The sequence below is a fragment of the Triplophysa dalaica genome, chromosome 11, assembly GCF_015846415.1.
Source record: "Triplophysa dalaica isolate WHDGS20190420 chromosome 11, ASM1584641v1, whole genome shotgun sequence".
NCBI classification, from domain to species: domain Eukaryota; kingdom Metazoa; phylum Chordata; class Actinopteri; order Cypriniformes; family Nemacheilidae; genus Triplophysa; species Triplophysa dalaica.
The window spans coordinates 12,109,606-12,127,454 of NC_079552.1; the positions used below are offsets into that span (position 1 = coordinate 12,109,606).

The following is a 17,849-nucleotide window of genomic DNA, read 5'->3' on the forward strand; positions in this document are numbered from 1 at the left end:
TCTGACAACAGCAGAATTTGCATAAAGCTGTTCTGTATGAGGCAAAGGCCCTATCATCTTAGACTTTGGTCATATGCCATAAAGTACAAAAAGACAAGAATGTGTCTCAGGGTTGGGAGCGATTGAATTTCATTTTGGCCCATTTCATACACAAAGCCGATTTACTGTCTTGAATTCAAGCTTTCAGTTTAATAAAGACAAAACATCCATTCACTCATTGAATTGTGATCAAAGTTCAATCAACCAACCTGAACCTGAGACACGCTTGTTTGTATTCTCTGCATATCCTATAGGCTCTCAGAAGAGTTTTAGTGTCAGTGCTTTTGCGGGGGGTATAGCAGGCTCCCCTGGGTCACATGCTAATAGAACACTGGCTGAAAGTGGGCAACGGCCCTCTAGTGCCCATCTCACATACCTTCCTGTGCCAGTGCAGCTGTGCTGGTGGTAGGGGTGGCTGGGGCGGTGTGCTGCCGACCCACTATTGGACAAAAGAGCATTTGGTTTTGGAGAGGCTCACTAAAGACAGAAGCTCAGCCTCTTTGGGATCACAACAAGAACTCACCCCATTTGTATCCTAACAAAGCCTAAATTTGTTTTTTACTAAATAAAAGCTGCAAAAGAATACAGTCATTTATAACATTAGGACTCTCAACCAATGCTTGTGAACCTAAGAAGTCATTCACCTGAGAAGTTTCTGGATACCAGCATGGTGGTGATAATAGCCCCCTGCAGAAGACAAAAACTTCTTTAGTTTATCTTATTTACACTTGGAACACAAACACTGCTTTATAGCATCATGAACGTTGAAGAGGTAATAATGAATGCATGAGACCTTCAGTTTTCTGCGGGCGTTGAACTTGCGCAGACACTCGACGGTCTCTTGTCGATGCATCATGGAGGCAACAGTAGACCGTTGCTAGATGGGAGAAATGGTATAATAAACAATTATCCATTCGGACATCTTCTGACAGATTTAATATACTGTTGCTTAATGGTTTCTTAATGTTTTGTTTAAAATAAATCTGACATAAGAACATAACAATAAGAACAGCATAAGCATGATGACCACACCACAAATACACACGCGCAAACAATGCTTGTTGGTCATCATGGCTTAGCTGCAACATAAACCACATTAAACTGGGACTAAGCAACCACATAGTAGGAAAATGTCCCTGCAACTGATGACAATGAGAGAAATGTTGACAAAAATAGCCTGCAAATGAATATGCTTTCATAAGGTTATTATAATTTGGACGCAGGCCTACGTTTTTTATTAGTGAGGCTATTTATTGATAAATGCAGAACAAGCAGTGTGCAATCAAAACTAATTTTCTTTTTTCAGATACATCTAGCCATCGTAATCTAAATATTAATTGTCAGACGAAAAATTAAATGACTTTAAATGAATAAATAAAATAAGTGGCCTATAGGCTATTTGTGCAGCTAACCAATGCAAAAGCATTGGATATTAAGGTATGGCATTTTCAGTAGCCTATATTACATGATATACTTATAATATGCTATAGACATCAAGCTTACATAATGCAGAGTATTTTAATCGAAAATTTGCAGTGCAAGTGTGAGTGAAAGGGTACAGAACAAAACCATTTTGAGCTCATGAAGAGTGAATGAAAGACCCGTTAATAAAGCAGAATCCCCAAAAGAATGTAGGGAACATCGGAAGATGAGTCGGAACATGATCAAAATGTTTATGTTGTTCCTGGCTGGCTTCGGAGAAAATAATGCGCTACTCCGTGGAGCGTGGGCTGCATGTAATAGCCCTCTAGCCTGTTTTAAAGATTTCCAAGCTATCAAATTTATCAAAACGCTCAAGTAAATACAACTTTAAATCTACATTTTCATGCAAACAACGCCACATTCTGCTACTTTCAGTTGCAGTCTGGACTTAACAGCATTAGATCATCTTTTTACAAATTATTACTCTCTTAAATCTTGTTTCATTACCAATTCATTTAACCTTTATTAGGCTATGCATGCATGCATAACCTCTAAACCGAAAAGTGCATAGCCTTTTGGGGAAAAAAACATGTCATTGCTGTTTGGCTGCTAACGAAACGTGAATATAATGCAGAGCTTGCTCATCTATAGTATATCATTACATAGATTATATGGCAAAGAAAAACAACAATAAAAAAAGATGGGTCATGTTTTGTGATAATTGCAACAGAATTTACTTATAAGGCTACCCTGCCAGGTAGCTGACTGGAAGGGCCTGACTGACAGGTGGGTGGGCCCAGGACCACCCGTGTCAACGCGCCTGGCCCGAAGTTAACATCCGGTCTGTGTTTCCAGTTTTATATTTCATTTTATTCATATTAATTTATTTTACTATTATAGTTGTATTAAATAAATAATTGCAACTTTGTGCCATTTAAGTTTAGCCAAGTATAAGTTTAACTTGCTTGCTAATGGAATTCACCTGTTATTTCTTTTTCTTCTTATCAGAAATAATCTGCAGGGACTCTATTCTTTGCGGATGTGTCCCGAAGTTAAGTTTTGGCCGCAAAAGCATGGATGCTCAGTTACGTTTGTTCACGTTGTTGATTTTAAACCATCTATATATGAGATTCAATGCTGGTGAGTATATATTGACAGAATTATATTGCAGATATTTTCGGTTAACTGTATAGTTGTAAACAATAAACTGGACATAAAGTGTAATTTTACACTTACACAGGCTAAAACACGTTTCACTGTTTATCACTGCACCCAAGAGTATAACGCCAATGGCAACACAACAAATTTTGTTTACTATCTGTCGGTAAGAGGCTGGGTGACCTTGAGAAACGCAATAAAAGCCGCTTGACGTTTTATGTTAAGTGACTTACGCAGACCCACGGATGCTTGAGCGCTTGATCAGCAGTGATTCTCTTCGCTGGGTTGATGGTCAGCATCTGGTTGATGAGGTTTTTGGCCTCTGGGGTAACGGTGTCCCACTCTGGTGATGGAAACTACACGAAAAACCAGAGAAAAAAAGAAAGAAAGGGGAGATTGTGGGTGATCTATGAAAGCACAATGTGATCAGACATGCACAAACAGCCAGATCAATGACTTTCTTGGCCTCTGTAATGGATGTTAATAAGATCAGTGAAGAGTAGCTAAAGCAACAAATGAAAGAGAGGAATTTTCCACCTGGATGGCTTAAGGTTGTAATAGCAAAAGTGGCCTCTGTAATCACATCTTTCCTGAACCGCAGCACTCCATCAAATGGGCAATGCCACAATGCAACAAACACTCCAAACACGTTATGCTCTCAAGCACTTAAGGACAGCCCTGTTGACTTAGTCTGAATGGAATTTTGAAAGCACCAATGAAATCAAATTAGAAAGAATCGATACTTTGATCATGCTATGCTAGATTGTTTACAAACAGCAGCTTTCAGCTTCAAATGATCACTATACTAACAGACGTAAGCATGACAAGACTGCTCGAAAAGAAGGGCTGCATATGGTAGTACGTAACCTGTGCTATCTGACCTGCCTGCAGTATTTAATGGTTATATAGGTTGGTGTTAATAGAAGAGGTCATGCTTTAAACTGTGGTTTTCCTCTGAGGATGAGGACCAGATGATAAACTCCACAGATGCATGTTTTTGTGCTGTGTTTTATGAGCGGGGGGGTTGACATCATTCATTATTGAGTCACTCGGCTCTCTATCTCAGAGCAATTAAATATTAACAGAGGTCTTCAATCTGAACCTGTCACTCAAGGTCAGAAAGGGAGGAACTAATAACTCTTTATATGACCATGGACAACAAAACCAGTCTTATGGGTCAATTTTTTGAAATTGAGATTTTTACATAATCTGATCCAGATTTCTGTTGATGTATGAGTTGTTAGAATAGGACAATATCTGGCTGAAATACAGCCGTTTAAAAATCTGGAATCTGAGAGTGCAAAAAAATCTAAATATTGAGAAAATTGCCTTTTATGTTGTTATTCAGGGGAACTGTGGCAGGCCCTCCACTCACAAAAATAAAGTTTTTATATATTCAATGGAGGAAATTTACAAAATATCTTCATTGAACATGATCTTTTCATAATATCCTAATGATTTTTGCCATAAAAGAAAAATCAATGCTTTTGACCCATACAATGTATTTTTGTCTTTTACTAAAAATGTTCCCGTACTACTTAAGACTGGTTTTGTGATCCAGGGTCACATATGTGGACGATCATATGAGCATCTCTGTCAGTATGTTCATGGGACTAATAACAGGGCTTTTACTTCCCGTTTCTGATTGAACTGAGCATTACTTAACATGTGTTACGAAGCCTTTTGCGGACGGGAGTTCACATAGTCAGTGTCACAAATATGCTTACATGCATTTAAGTAAAGACCTAAAGAGTTCATATGAAGAATATTAAAAATTTTGTCACAACTAGGGTGACCACCCGTCCTGCTTTGCGTTGTACCTAACGGCATTTTCACCTATTGAGGTGAAAATGTCCTGCATTTTCATCAGTCTGTTGGTTTTTAGTTGTCACATTAAGAAACACCTTCTTTAATCTGATAGATAAGATTCAAATATTGACCCAGGGTCAACATGATGTTGCAATAAGGATATCAACCACTTGACAAAATGAGTAGAGCCGATTTGAGTCATCAAGAATTTGCGACGTCTGTCAGTAGATCAGGTGGCGATTTAAACTTGCCGAATAAAACTCACTAAAACATCTTAAAATGTGTGGCTTTGAAACTGTTTAGCCTATAGGTTGTGGCGTATTAAAATTAAAATTCTTTGCAAACCATGAAATGCATTATTTAACTATAATGTGTTAGTTCTTTATTCCTTTAGTTTACTCTTTTTGAAAAGATGTACAAAGTGTACAAAATGATAACAAAATTTGAGCCTTAAATTGAAATCGCCATTAATATAGTTTTATGTTATATAACATTTGATCTGTGCCTTAATTATGTTGTAGTTGGAATGGACTGAATAACAAATTATTTGTATAAGCAAAACATTTTATTGTATTGTAGTTATTGTACATATATTATTATATTGTAGTATAATATTATTATTATACTACCGTTATTGTAGTATATCACAGCTTAGCGCTACCTTTCAATGGTGTCCCACACAAACGGATTACCTGTCCCACATTTGGTTTGTTAGGTGGTGGTACCCTAGTCACGACAGGTCGACTTCAAGTCACAAAGTCATCTACCAAAATCCATAAATTTAAACAAAGCCGAAAAAAGAGTGTCTCACATCATACGCTCCAGCCTTGATCTGTTGATAGAGCTTATGTTGGTCTTCATCCCAGAAGGGAGGGTAACCCACCAGAAGAATATACAAGATCACACCTGCCCAGGACACAAAACAAAGCTCTATTAGCAGACAGATACATATATAAGACATAAGAACCAAGACAGTAATTTAGGAAAAGATTTCTAGTCGTACCACAGGCCCAGATATCCACTGGCTTGCCATAGGGGTCCTTTCTCAGGACTTCAGGGGACAGATATCCAGGAGTGCCTGCAAAACCTGTAAAGCCACAATGGTGATACAATAAATCTAGAGTCTTATAAAAAATAAATCAACATCTCATTTATGACTAATTCTGTACTATAGACACAGTAACATTTCAGATAAAATTTGATTTAAAATCATCCAGAACCCTTAACCCAAATAACGTTATGTGATCAATCTGTTGAAATTCTGAAGACTTTTTAGTATTTGGGAACAAAGATTGACTGTAAATTCGGATCCTGGTAATGTGGATCTTATTTGTAGGAAATCAAATCAGAGTTTATTCCTGTTAAGGAAATTGAGAGAATTTTCTGCAAGTCTGGCTGTCTTGCAACAAAAGTTTACAGCAGCTTAATGGAGAGTGTTTAAGGGTATAATATAACTGTATGGTTTGACAGAATAACATCTGTGAACAAGGGAAGAGTTACCAGAACAGCAGGTAAAATGATAGCTTCCAAACAAAAGTCAGTGGATCAGTTATAAGGAATGGCTGTAAAGAGGAAAGCTTTGGCAATAATTACTGAATCACGCATTTGCCATCTCTTCATAGTTATACAACACCGAAAGCAACTTAGCCAATATATAAACAAACATTTGTACCAAATGCAGTTTGTCTCTTGACAAAGGGTTAGGAACGTAAATTGTTATGCGGAGGTGGATGTTGTGTATTGTATTGTTATGTATTGTGATGATGTGTTTTTTAATTGTATGGTTAATTATATCAAAATTTGGTTTTGTCATCGTAACCTTAGACCCATGTCAAGTGGGTAGTGCTCTTGAGAGAAAACATATTGACCGAGAGCAAAACTAATTCTGAATATTCTCCAGAGTTCACTGAAATCATACACTAGATGCCACAGAGAGCAAACGTCAAACTAGGGGCAAGTTAATGTAGTTTATAAACGTAAACATTTATTCCAAAGCCTGAAACAGCTGAATGAGAAATTTATTACACCTATTTGGTCTGTCTGGACTTGCATTCTCAGATAAAAGAGTTTCAAAATGGTGTTAGGGATGAGGTTAAAGAAAAGCAGAGGAGTCTTACCAAACCAGGCCTGCTGGTCTCCCTGCACCTCGATGGCGAGACCAAAGTCAGCCAGCTTCACTGCTGCCCCCTTCATCTTACTGGCCAACAACAGGTTCTCAGGCTACAAGACCAAATAAACAAAAATGAATTTGAGGGAGAGAAGAAAAAAGGTACATCACAAATGCAGACTTGACTCAATGAGTGCCCATTGCTATACATTTGCAAGGAGGATTTGTATGGTTCCCGCAATTTTATAACGGTGCTTAGATTCAGCCAATACTGCTTGCTATTCAATATTAAAATTACATTTTCATAATAATTTCAAGTCATTTAATAATTTAATAATTGAAATATAATAATGTATGATTAAACAGATCAAAATATGATAACCAGCACATTCACATCACTTGCCAAATGCTGCTTAAGGTACAGCTAAAGGCTGTGAGTTTAATCATGTGCGATGTGCATTAAAAGAACATAAACGCACCAGCATGTTCCATAAGAAAAGTCTTTCATCATCACTTTGCGAGACCATTAAAGAGTTTCAGGAAAGATCTATAGTGTGTATAAAGTGAGAGAGGCACAGAAATAGCATCCATGTGTGTGCGAGTAACGGGGAGAGATTGCATGTGGTGTCTATATCCTACTGTGTGTGTGCTTGCGTGTGTAGACCAGACGGACAGCTGTAACAGCACGGCCATTGCTCTGAGCTGCATAATTCATAAAGAGACAGAGAGGAGGGCTTGTTATCTCCTGCTACGAGAGCAGGGGCGAGATGCTCCCTCGCCCCACCGTCCCACACAGCCTTCTGCTTATGAATACCGCAGAGAGAGCCCTGACCCTGACAAAGCTTAGTCACCCTGCAGAGTTCTGATGATGCTGAGGGGACGGATTCTGTGACATCACAACATGGCCACGGCTTATCTCTTGAATATTAATTAGGCAGTGCGGATGTTGCTAGGCAACATCCAGACTGCCCAATCCCGTCAATTAATATTCGTAGCACTGATAACTTGCTTTTATTTTTGTATTGCCCTCCAGATGCTTCATGGTGACACTGAGGTTGGCTCAAATAGCTTTAGACTTTATTATCTGTCTTTTCTTACTGAAATTTCAAGATGTTTCTTAAAATGTTGGTCTTCTGAGAGATACAAAATATAAAGTACACTTTAAATTCCAATTCGAAATGTAAAATCCAAATAGATTTAACAGGTTGTATATTCAACTACTACGTCAACAGCATATTTATTGGCTTTCTACATAAAGTTTAAACCAAATTATGTTTTAATATCAGGTGATTTATAACAGCTCAAGTCATTAAGACGAAAACTTGTGACTTCAGTAAGGAAGGTCTCCCTCTCTTTTTGTAGGACATCTGGCTCCTGTACTACTCTCGTTTTCTTTTCTTCTACATCCGTCTTCATCAGTTCTTTCATGTGCTGATTATTATTATTATTATTACTTAATTAGTCCTCTGGGCAATACAGGTAATGTTGCACAATCAAGTTCCAACATAAATAAAAATCATCCATAAAATAATAATCCTCACACAGTCCCATCCTTTGCATTTGAGTTCAACAACCTTATAGCCAGAGGAACAACATATTTTTATAAAGGTTGTATCTGAACCTTTGAGTATGAAACGTCGACTAGATGGAAGTAGTTCAAATGCTTGATGGGAGCACATGAAAAGATGATGAATTAGAAGTGGCAAAATAAGTCCCAACCACACACACTTTAGCTGTCTCATGGCTCTGCAGACTCTGTGATGTCACAAGAGTTTCCATAGCAACCATCCAGCCAGCACATCAATCTTTCTACATTTAAAGATGTGAGCTAAAATATCATGTTAAAGACTGGTCAGCTGGAGTCTGAGGTTATGAATTTCAAATGAAATAAAGTGATGTATTGCTGAAAACGAAAAAGTGTTCTGCTTAAATGACAAGTTAACTGATGACCTGGTTAACTACTGTACTTTTTGGTATTAGTTAGTTGCCCCGTGGTGCTTAAGTGGTCAAGCCAGCCCAACAGTAATATTCAGTGCATCTTCAGTTTTCTTATCAAACCTTCACAATTCTTCACCTCTGTTTCCTCATTTTGCATCTTTTCATGCGTTTCATTATTGCAAAGCAGCGTATTGCCGTATGTCTTCCTCCCCCTACACTTATTCTGCTACAACTACTGTACATAAAAAGTCAAATTAGCGGCCCGTTGTCTCTTAATACAAGTACAATTGTAATCCCTAAAAGGTTCAGGCAACAGGTTAGTGTCATTTTGATTAGTTTCTCAAATAACCCCTCAGTACTGGTCATAGCTGACCGACTGCTTTCTGATGTCGGAAATAACAAGCGATTACAGGTTAGAACCTCATGCTCTCTGATGAGAGGTTAACAGCCACGTTTAACATTTTGTGCGTGTGCCGATAAAGCCAAAGAGTTGCCAAGTGGAGGAGGGTTCAGATGATGCAAGCGTCCATGCTGTGACGGCATGACTCACCTTGAGGTCCCTGTGCACAATGTCATGCTGGTGGATGTGGCTGACGCTTTCCAGGATCTGATTGATGCAATGACTGATAAAGAGAGAGAGAGAGAGAGAGAGAGAGAGAGAGAGGGAGAGATATGAGGAAGACAAAAGGAATTGATTAGAGAGAGAAATGGAGGCATTAGCACAGGATATGTAAATGTGTAAATGTAGCTCTAGATAGAATATGGTAGAGATTAGGCACAATGCATCCATCTGTAGAATCTAGCCTTTGTGTATACTCTGAGGTCTGAACCAGCAGATAAAAACTCTGGTTTGTTTTAGTGGTCCTCAAAGCTGCCAGAGACGCTCTCCGGGATGGGAAATAAAGATATATTTAACATGTCATCCAAATGCCAAAACAAATTTCCTGCTGCTAAATGTATGCATATATATATTTAATTCCAAACCACTTAAGCAGGCCCAATCCTAGTAATATACTACACAGATGGGCATTTGTTAATCTGACAGATTCAAACTGCAGAAGTCTTTCCATAGACTGTAAATGGTCAGTAATAACAAGCAGCTCTGGAGCAGACGGCAATGCTTAAAAATGCGGAAAGCAGTGGTGCTCATTACAGACCTCTGAAACCCTCTGAAAAGGTCATGACATGAGGACAGAGGGCAGGTCAGGGGGGAAGACGCCTTCTCAAGGACGTCTTCTACTCATTTCTATTAGACAGCACACATACAGAACACTGCATTTCGTAATGGCTCCCCTTAAACAAAAAGACAGCAGGAAGAAATGGTGCTTTAGGGACAGTGAAGGTGGTCCAGGAAGAAAGAGTCCCATCATTCCCTGAAGCTGCTTTGAAGAAGGATGGCGAGGCATTTCTTGTGTCCAAATTTGGCAAAAACTGTGGCTTGCATTCCATTCCATCCCATTACAGCGCCGCTTTCCAGTAAAAACTCTCTCTCTCCTTCCATGCAAACTCTCTTTACCTCTATCACACAGTCATTCCATTTGCACTGTTAGACTGCAGAGTGCCTTCCAAAAGTAATTGGAAAGTGACGCTAATTTTGCTGTCCCGGCTTATTGCTGAATATGAAGTGGAAATGGACTGAAGTGCATACGGTCAGCTTTAATTTAAGGAGATGTCTATCCACTGCAGATGAAGGGCTTAAAATAACGCTACATTCCAGACAGAGTACCAACCCTGAGTGTATTTAAACAGTTTGGCATTATGCTAAATAAAAATATTATGTTTTATAATCACTTGTGTAACTCTGGCAGTTAATGAGCGTCTCGCTGTCCGAGACCAAGAAACAGCTTAATACACTGGATATCTTCACTGAAGCTTTACAAAAAAGTGTTGTATGGCAAAACCATGGTACCAGGATGACATTAGGTGATGACAACTTATTTAATTTATGTAATGCAGTACACCAAAAAATACCTTTATACTATGGTATGTTTTGGACATTGTACTATGTCCACCAAAAACCTGGACCGGGTTGTTCTTGTACAAAGAAACTGCAGGTGTTTTATGCAGACACTGAATGCTGTCGTATACCTAACCTACTGACAGAGTTATTGTAACAATGAGAACTCCACACCTCTCTGGCAGCTCTAGCCTGGATTTAATCTATCAGACAAACACCTCACATTTTAAACTTTGATGCACATGGCAGCTCTGCCGAGTATAAATGAACTAGTCTGTGTTTGTTACTGCTGCTGGGCTGTGTTTCATGCTATTGGCCATTCCAGCAATGTTGCCCAGCAACACTGTCCTTAATAAACTCAATGACTATTTTAAACAAAATCAAACACAAGTTGTTTAAATAGAGTCAGTGCACCAATTTCCAAAAATATATATGATCTGAGATTATGATTTATCATACTATCTTAGTTTAAGTGATTTTTTTAACTTACCTTGCATCTGCCTCGCTGTAATATTCTCGTGCGACAATGTCTTCAAACAGCTCTCCACCAGTCACACTGGAAAGAAGAATTACAGGTTTTATACAGAGTTCAAGGGTGGAGAGTAGTCATTTTCCATACTTATAAACTACATGGGGTCTATCTGTACATGAGCTCTGTAGAGCTTTGTGTGGGTGATACAGGTTAGTTTTATCCCCACAGAACCCTGAGCACTTAAGTGTTGGGTGACCGCTATCACAAGAGCAATGCAACCACATACATACATGCACTTACATGTAGACAACCATACCTGCCAACACTTCCGTTTTGTTATTTATCCCGTGAAACTCCAGTATTTGAGGTATTCTCCTTTGAAACTCCCAGACCAATGGGAACAGGGGGTTGGCTCTATGGTTTGAGCCACTGTGCATTTGCCCTCACAGGCGCCCTGTGGTAGGCGAAATCGAACGGTAGCCGAAGGGGAGTAGGAAGCATTCACCGCTGAAAACTCTCATATTACACCGCTAAAGGTCTGCATATTCCACTCCGCGTTTACTATTGAACGCTCGCCCCTCACAGTCCGCTCATTGGAGACAACAGATCGTTCCATCGACAGGTAGGTTAAGTTGGATGCGGTAGCGTAACATTACATCTAGTGCTTGATCTGAAGAAGTAATATTTTTGTTGTTTTTAAAGTATGTCTGTAGTGTATTTTTCTTGGTCTATTATTGAAAGTCTGCCTAATTAAACTAGTGAAACCGATGTTATCTTCTAACAACACATTAGCTGTTGTTGTTACACTTTGTATTTTAAGAAAAAACGTGTAATTAAAAGAATGATGTCTTCTGCAGACAACTGGTGAAATAGAGTTTATCTGTGATATTTCCCGAACTGTTACCATAAACAGTTCTTGTAAATAATAACTGCAATATGCAAACATTGTTAAATCCATCCATCCCTGTAAATTAAGTATAAAAACATTATGCTAACTAATAAACAACGTTTAACCAACCTAACTATGGGATGCGTGAAGGGACAAACTCCTCCTTTTCTAAACGTTTAGATGTATTTTATGTCTGACGTTGAGATCTCTATATAATATAAAATTAAAATACCTTGGAGCTATAGCAAATTTGACAAGAAAATGATGTTAAATATAAAGTAATTAAAATATTTAAAACCCCATTTGCCCTACACATCCCGCCCGCAACACCAATCATCCCCCCCAATTGAGTGTCACCAGGATTTTGGTACCCAGATGTTGACAGGTATGGTAGACAACACACTATATCTTACACTATATTAAATTTAATAACACATAAGATTCTCAAGCTTCTCAGATTTTACAAAATGTTTTGTATTTTGTTCATGTTCCAGTGTGTAATTTTTTGGAGGATCTAGTGACAGAAATGTAATATTATACACATAACTATTTCTTCAGAGGTGCATAAAGACCTTACATAATGAAGCGTTATGTTTGTATTACCTTAGAATGAGTTATTTCTATCTATATAAACCAAGGGTCCACTTACATGGAATTCTCCATCTTGTACTACAGTTTCCCAAAACAGACAAAACTGCTCTACAGAGCGTGTTTCCTAAATACATGATCTCCTTTGGCAAAGATGTGAAAATGCGACTACATCTTAGCTCTGTGTCAGCGACCGTAGTGCTTTGAAAGGAAGTGAGCCATTGGTTGCAATCCGCAACCTCACCACTAGATAAATTTCATACACTGGACATTTAAGCTTAGTATTTTTGTCTTGTTTTCAGGAAACATATTTATGCAAAAACTATAAAAAAGCAATGATTTTTTTCCTTAAAACAGCCATCTTAAAATAAAAGGATATTTACAACGGCTATATATTTTTAAATATCATATATTAAGTAAATATTTCTTGTTTTAAGGATGATGAGATATTTTACTGGTAATGATTATTTGCAAAAAGGCATTTGAGAAATGGGTCTACTGCCTGTCTAACAGCATATGAGTGAAATATAATTGCCACGTTTCTGTTATTCACACACTGCAGTTTATTACTGACAAACTCTCCTGAAGGGAACGCGGAAAGTGAGTATACTCCAGCTTCCAGCCAGGTCCTGCATCAACCGTGTTTAACAAGACTAGATCCGATCAGAGCGTTTAACTCAGATACTTACAGGTCAAAGACCAGGTAATGAAAGCCTTCTTCTGAGATACTGTCATGGAGACGCACTGTTGAGAGAAAACAGAATGAGAGCGAGTTAAAACAGGAGGACGATCTGCTCATGAAGTCACTCTCATTAACTGACCTCAAAACAATGCAGAGAGAGCTATGTGACTATTGCTTGACATTATCCAGTAGACGACACAGCATACTGTGTACAGTGACTATGAGCCTGCTATTATGAGGTGATGACGACAAATATTTTCCTTTAAACAGGAGTTAACATGCTCAGTTCAACCATGCACTGACTTCAGAGAATGATAATACTTACCGTCAAACTTTTAAGTTTTTAAAGAATGAGAATCTGAGTCAAATAATCTCATTGTTTAATACAGCTGTTGTTTAAGGAAATGTAGAAAGAGATCACATCATGACAGATTTAAAAAGATTATGATGGCTAAGTTAAGAATTCATTTTAAAGAGAGAGATAAACACTGTGGGACGGTGGTTGTGAAGGAACATTTGAAATGGCATGCATTGAAAATCCAAATAGTAATACTAGCAACACGTGTTCAATAAACAAATAGGGTTCATTGTGACTTCACGCTCACTTTAAAGGTGACACGAATTAACAGCTCATTTATGTCAAAGGTACTTTGCGCTTTGCATCACCAAAGGAACCGTGGCACTGCTAGCAGGCAGGAAACATTTGTTATACTGATTGAAGGTAATGAATTTGTCATCGGTAGCTACAGATTTGAAACACTGCGCCTGCCAGATCTCACACGCGTAGCCATTAAGAGACCCCTGGCTCGTTCTCATGGTGTGTGGGTCTGTGTTCATGACAGCCTGCATTAATCTCAGTGATGTGAGAGAGGCGGCTGTTCTGCAAGAGGGCAGGGAGGGCAAGGCAGAATCATATTATCTCCAAACCTCCTCCCCCCGCCCAAGATCACAAGCGGCACTGACACACAAACACACAGGATCTGCAGAACTCGGTGTTGCAAACAGCATGTATATGTAGTGATGCTAAATGTCTGTTTTAAAAGAGGTGATGTGTGGATGGGAGTGACACTTCCAACTTATCAATGGAAATGGTGCCACATTAATACTATACTGAAGAATGTCAGCAACCAAACAGATCTCACCCCCCTTGACCTCCATAGTAGGGAGTCAGTGGGGGATGAGATCTGTCTGGTTACAAATATCTTTTTTGTGTTCAGCAGTACAAAGTAATGTAATGTATATAGGTTTGGAATCATTTTTGGGGGGAACTATCCCTTTAAGTGTATGTAGATAGACATGCGTTGTGTTTGTTTAGGTCGTGCCTTCTGTGGTTTTACTGAAAATTCTTAGGAAAAGATTTGAATGAAAATAAACTTCACTCTAAATGTGTTCAAAATCTGCAGTTCTTTAAGGAACCCTTTATGTATCTCACTTGCGCTCTCTCATTCTCTAGAAAAAAGTGAAAAGAAGCCTAACAATCTTTACTAGAGTAGAGAAATGCAACGAAAACATGAAGGTGTCCAGCTAGTGTAAATGATGCATGTTCAGAATGTAAAAAATGTTTTACAAGAACAGTTCACACAAAATGAATTCCCAACCTACTCTTTCTTCAATATGAAACGCCTAGCCTGTGAAAATCAGCTAAGACCTTTCTGACAAACTTATATTTCACAGAAGAAACAAAATAAAGACATGAATGTAGGTAGAAATTGTCATTTTTGGGTGACTGACATGCAGAGATGTTTCTGACACAACTTGTCCAATATAATCCATTTGTTCAAACTTCTAAACGTCTTTTTTCACACTTGGCAACTGCCCACCTACCCAAAGTGCCAAAGTCACCACCCACCACCATCCTGAAACATCTCTCCACCCACGTTCCACTGACCTCCACACACACATGCACGCACGCACAGGCAGTCTAAAGGGACAACAAATTACTTGCATGTTTCCTTTTGCATAAGGCTAATATTTTGTCTTTTTCGTCCTTTCTATGCAAATAAACCTGGCCACACTGACTTGCACGCTTTTCCGGAGATTGAGACGTGCCGCAGACTGAACACAAACTTGCATCATTTGTATTGCACCATGTCTGAAGCATATCCACTAACTGCAGAGTCATGCCTGTGGCTCACGTGAGACGATTTCAAACAGAAACATCCAGCGGCATTGTGTGTTGAGACTCACCTATGTTGGGGTGCTTGAGGAGACGACAGATCCGAGCTTCTCTGTCCAGCTTCTGATGATCTGAGGAACAGACAGAGAGGAAACAAATTTCAGTCGGATATTAATTTTTCAACACATCACCTTTCACTGTGATAACCTCTCAAAACCCAAGCGTGGGCTCTTTCACACTGAAGCAACATTTACACCAGGCATTAACATGCGCCGTGGAATGTTCTCAGATCATGCTGGGACAACATGAATCATCAGGTTTTGCACAAACAAGCCAGTTCATCCATGCCAGCTCGTGTGCACACACTGTCATGGAAGCAAAAGGCAGCCTAGATAAAAAAGAAAACTTATTTATTTCTTCATGGACTTTTAACTTATAATTTTATGCAAATACAGTTAAAAACAGACTCTGGCTTTTGAACCATGCTGTATAATGTTTGTGCCTTTTCAATTTTTATATTTGACAAGGTTTAATTTTTTTGCCCAGTTTCACAGACAAGGCTTAAGACTGTCCCAGACAACAAAACTGTTTCATACTGTTAAACTGTTTAACTGAAAATAACTGAAAATATGCCAGTGCCATTGTTTTATCTCAAGATGAACAGCAGTGAGTCATTTTAATAAAAAGCTATTTAATTTAACTAATTCATAGTCCTGGCTAAAGCTAAGCCTTGTCTGTGAAACTGGGGTTTAAACTAGGGATGCTCCGATCCGATATTTGTATCGGAAATCGGCGTCGATACTGAATAAAATTCTAGATCGGGTATCGGTGAAAAAATTGCACCGATACCCGATCTAGCTTACATAAAATTTCTGCTAGGCGATGTAAAAGTTCCTGGAGACACCGGCGCTTAAACTCTCTCGTGGCTGTGCTTTGCGAAGCGTGTGACATCATACGCTAGCAACGTGCTCTTTACGTAGTGCACGTGAACAAGCGAACATAGCTTACATTGAGCAGCGAACAGCATGGAGCGACAAAAAATATCTGCCATTTAGATTTATTTTAGAACAGCTACGCCAACAAGTTACACCGCTGTTTGCAATACATGCGAAGTAAATGTTCCGAGGGGTTGTGATAAAGCTGTTCATTATAATACTACTAATTTAAGCACGCCGAGTTCAATAAGCTGAAGAAACTAAAACGAGACGGTACGAAGCAGCTAACTTTGGAGGAGACAGCGGAAAGAATTCAGAAATTTCCATCTGGTAGTGTGAAAGCAGCGAAAATCACTGAAAGCATTTTGAATTTCATGGTAATGGATTTGCAACCGCTGTCCGTCGTTGCGACCAATGTCTTCAGACTCCTTATAAACCACCTGGAGCCGCGGTACGACATGGTGAAGCGTAACTGAGACCTGAACTGTACCAAAAAGTCTGCAAACATGTATACGAAAAAAATAAAGATGTCAATGCGGTGAGTTTTGTGGATAATTTGACTTCGAATTTCTATTTGCACAGACTAAACTATTATATCTTTTTCCGTTTATTTTTACATGTGCAGCACAAGCTAGGGAAGCTAGTGTTTTGTTTATCTTTCGGTGTTGGATGTTAAATTTGATTTCCACTAAACTTTAGCTTAGTTTAGTGGACTTTGCTTTAATGACTAAAGCATTAAAAAGAGCTGATTCCTGTTTGAATATCTAAAGCAGTGAAGCTATTGCTTTTTTGCTCAATTTCAGCTGCTTTATTGTTTATAGTGCATTGATTTTTTAAATTATATTTGCACATAACAGTTATTAAGAGATTTTGTTTCCATTTATTAATACTTGTCTATCAAGCTAGTGAAGCTGTTGTTTTATTCAGCTGCTTAATTTGCACTTTAATTTTGAATTTCAAGTTTAAGATAGTGAACATTTTGTTTTATTTTGCTGGTTTAATAAATAATTCATAAAATTTGTGAATCATTTGTTTGTTATTTTGTTTTACGGGGTCAGGAAATTAATGTTAAGTCGAGCTTGATGTCTTGCACAGCAATGCACACAGTTTATTAAGTAATTGTGCACTTTAAAAATGTTACCTTAGTATCGGATCGGTACTCGGTATCGGCCAATACTGAATCTCAGGTATCGGAATCGGTATCGGAAGCAAAAAAGGTGGATCGGAGCATCCCTAGTTTAAACCTTAATCTGTTGCTAATATTATTGTACTTGAGATGACCCTTCAACTTGGTTTGAGCTGCATCAGAACCTATTAGCTCTTACGTGCAAGATATGTGGCTCATTCTGACTGTAATTTAAGTGTTCGGATAACCGTGACAAAGACCTGTATCAGAGATCATCAGGTGTAAATATGGTAGAGGTTGAATGAACTAGTCGACTAGATGACATTAATCCCCTGATGCAACCCTTAAAGGTTGATGTCGACTAGTCGCGGTTCATGTGATTTTGACATTGTAACTTTTTTTATTTATTTTTACAATAAACCTTACAACATACCTTTAATTTATTTTGTGTGTGTGATTTATTTTGCAATAATCAGCTACTTTTCTAAACGAGACCAATCGTAAGTCTGTATTCCAAAGAATTCATGCGTTACCGCCATTTTAGTTAAAAACATGCGTTTTCATGTGTAGGCTCAGAAAGGGCTCCGACAGTCACCTGCCCCAAAAATAAT

The 17,849-nt window shown here is 38.5% G+C and overlaps 1 protein-coding gene across 29 annotated transcripts in view; it reads right to left on the reverse strand.

The window, feature by feature from the left end:
- The window catches only part of camk2g2 (calcium/calmodulin-dependent protein kinase (CaM kinase) II gamma 2), a 61,934-nt gene that overhangs the window by 17,385 nt on the left and 26,700 nt on the right, over nt 1–17,849 (reverse strand). For 19 of the 29 annotated variants that reach the window (XM_056760550.1, XM_056760548.1, XM_056760554.1 and 16 more), the window contains exons 3-13: nt 15,249–15,308; nt 13,069–13,123; nt 10,921–10,986; nt 9,024–9,096; nt 6,546–6,648; nt 5,432–5,515; nt 5,240–5,334; nt 2,853–2,975; nt 833–916; nt 684–726; nt 416–478 (exon numbers count right to left, since the gene is read on the reverse strand). In XM_056760550.1, the coding sequence (XP_056616528.1) occupies nt 416–478; nt 684–726; nt 833–916; nt 2,853–2,975; nt 5,240–5,334; nt 5,432–5,515; nt 6,546–6,648; nt 9,024–9,096; nt 10,921–10,986; nt 13,069–13,123; nt 15,249–15,308 (849 nt within the window). The remainder of the gene's footprint in view (nt 1–415; nt 479–683; nt 727–832; nt 917–2,852; nt 2,976–5,239; nt 5,335–5,431; nt 5,516–6,545; nt 6,649–9,023; nt 9,097–10,920; nt 10,987–13,068; nt 13,124–15,248; nt 15,309–17,849) is intronic. The other 10 variants (XM_056760553.1, XM_056760562.1, XM_056760564.1 and 7 more) reach the window with 1 other exon arrangement.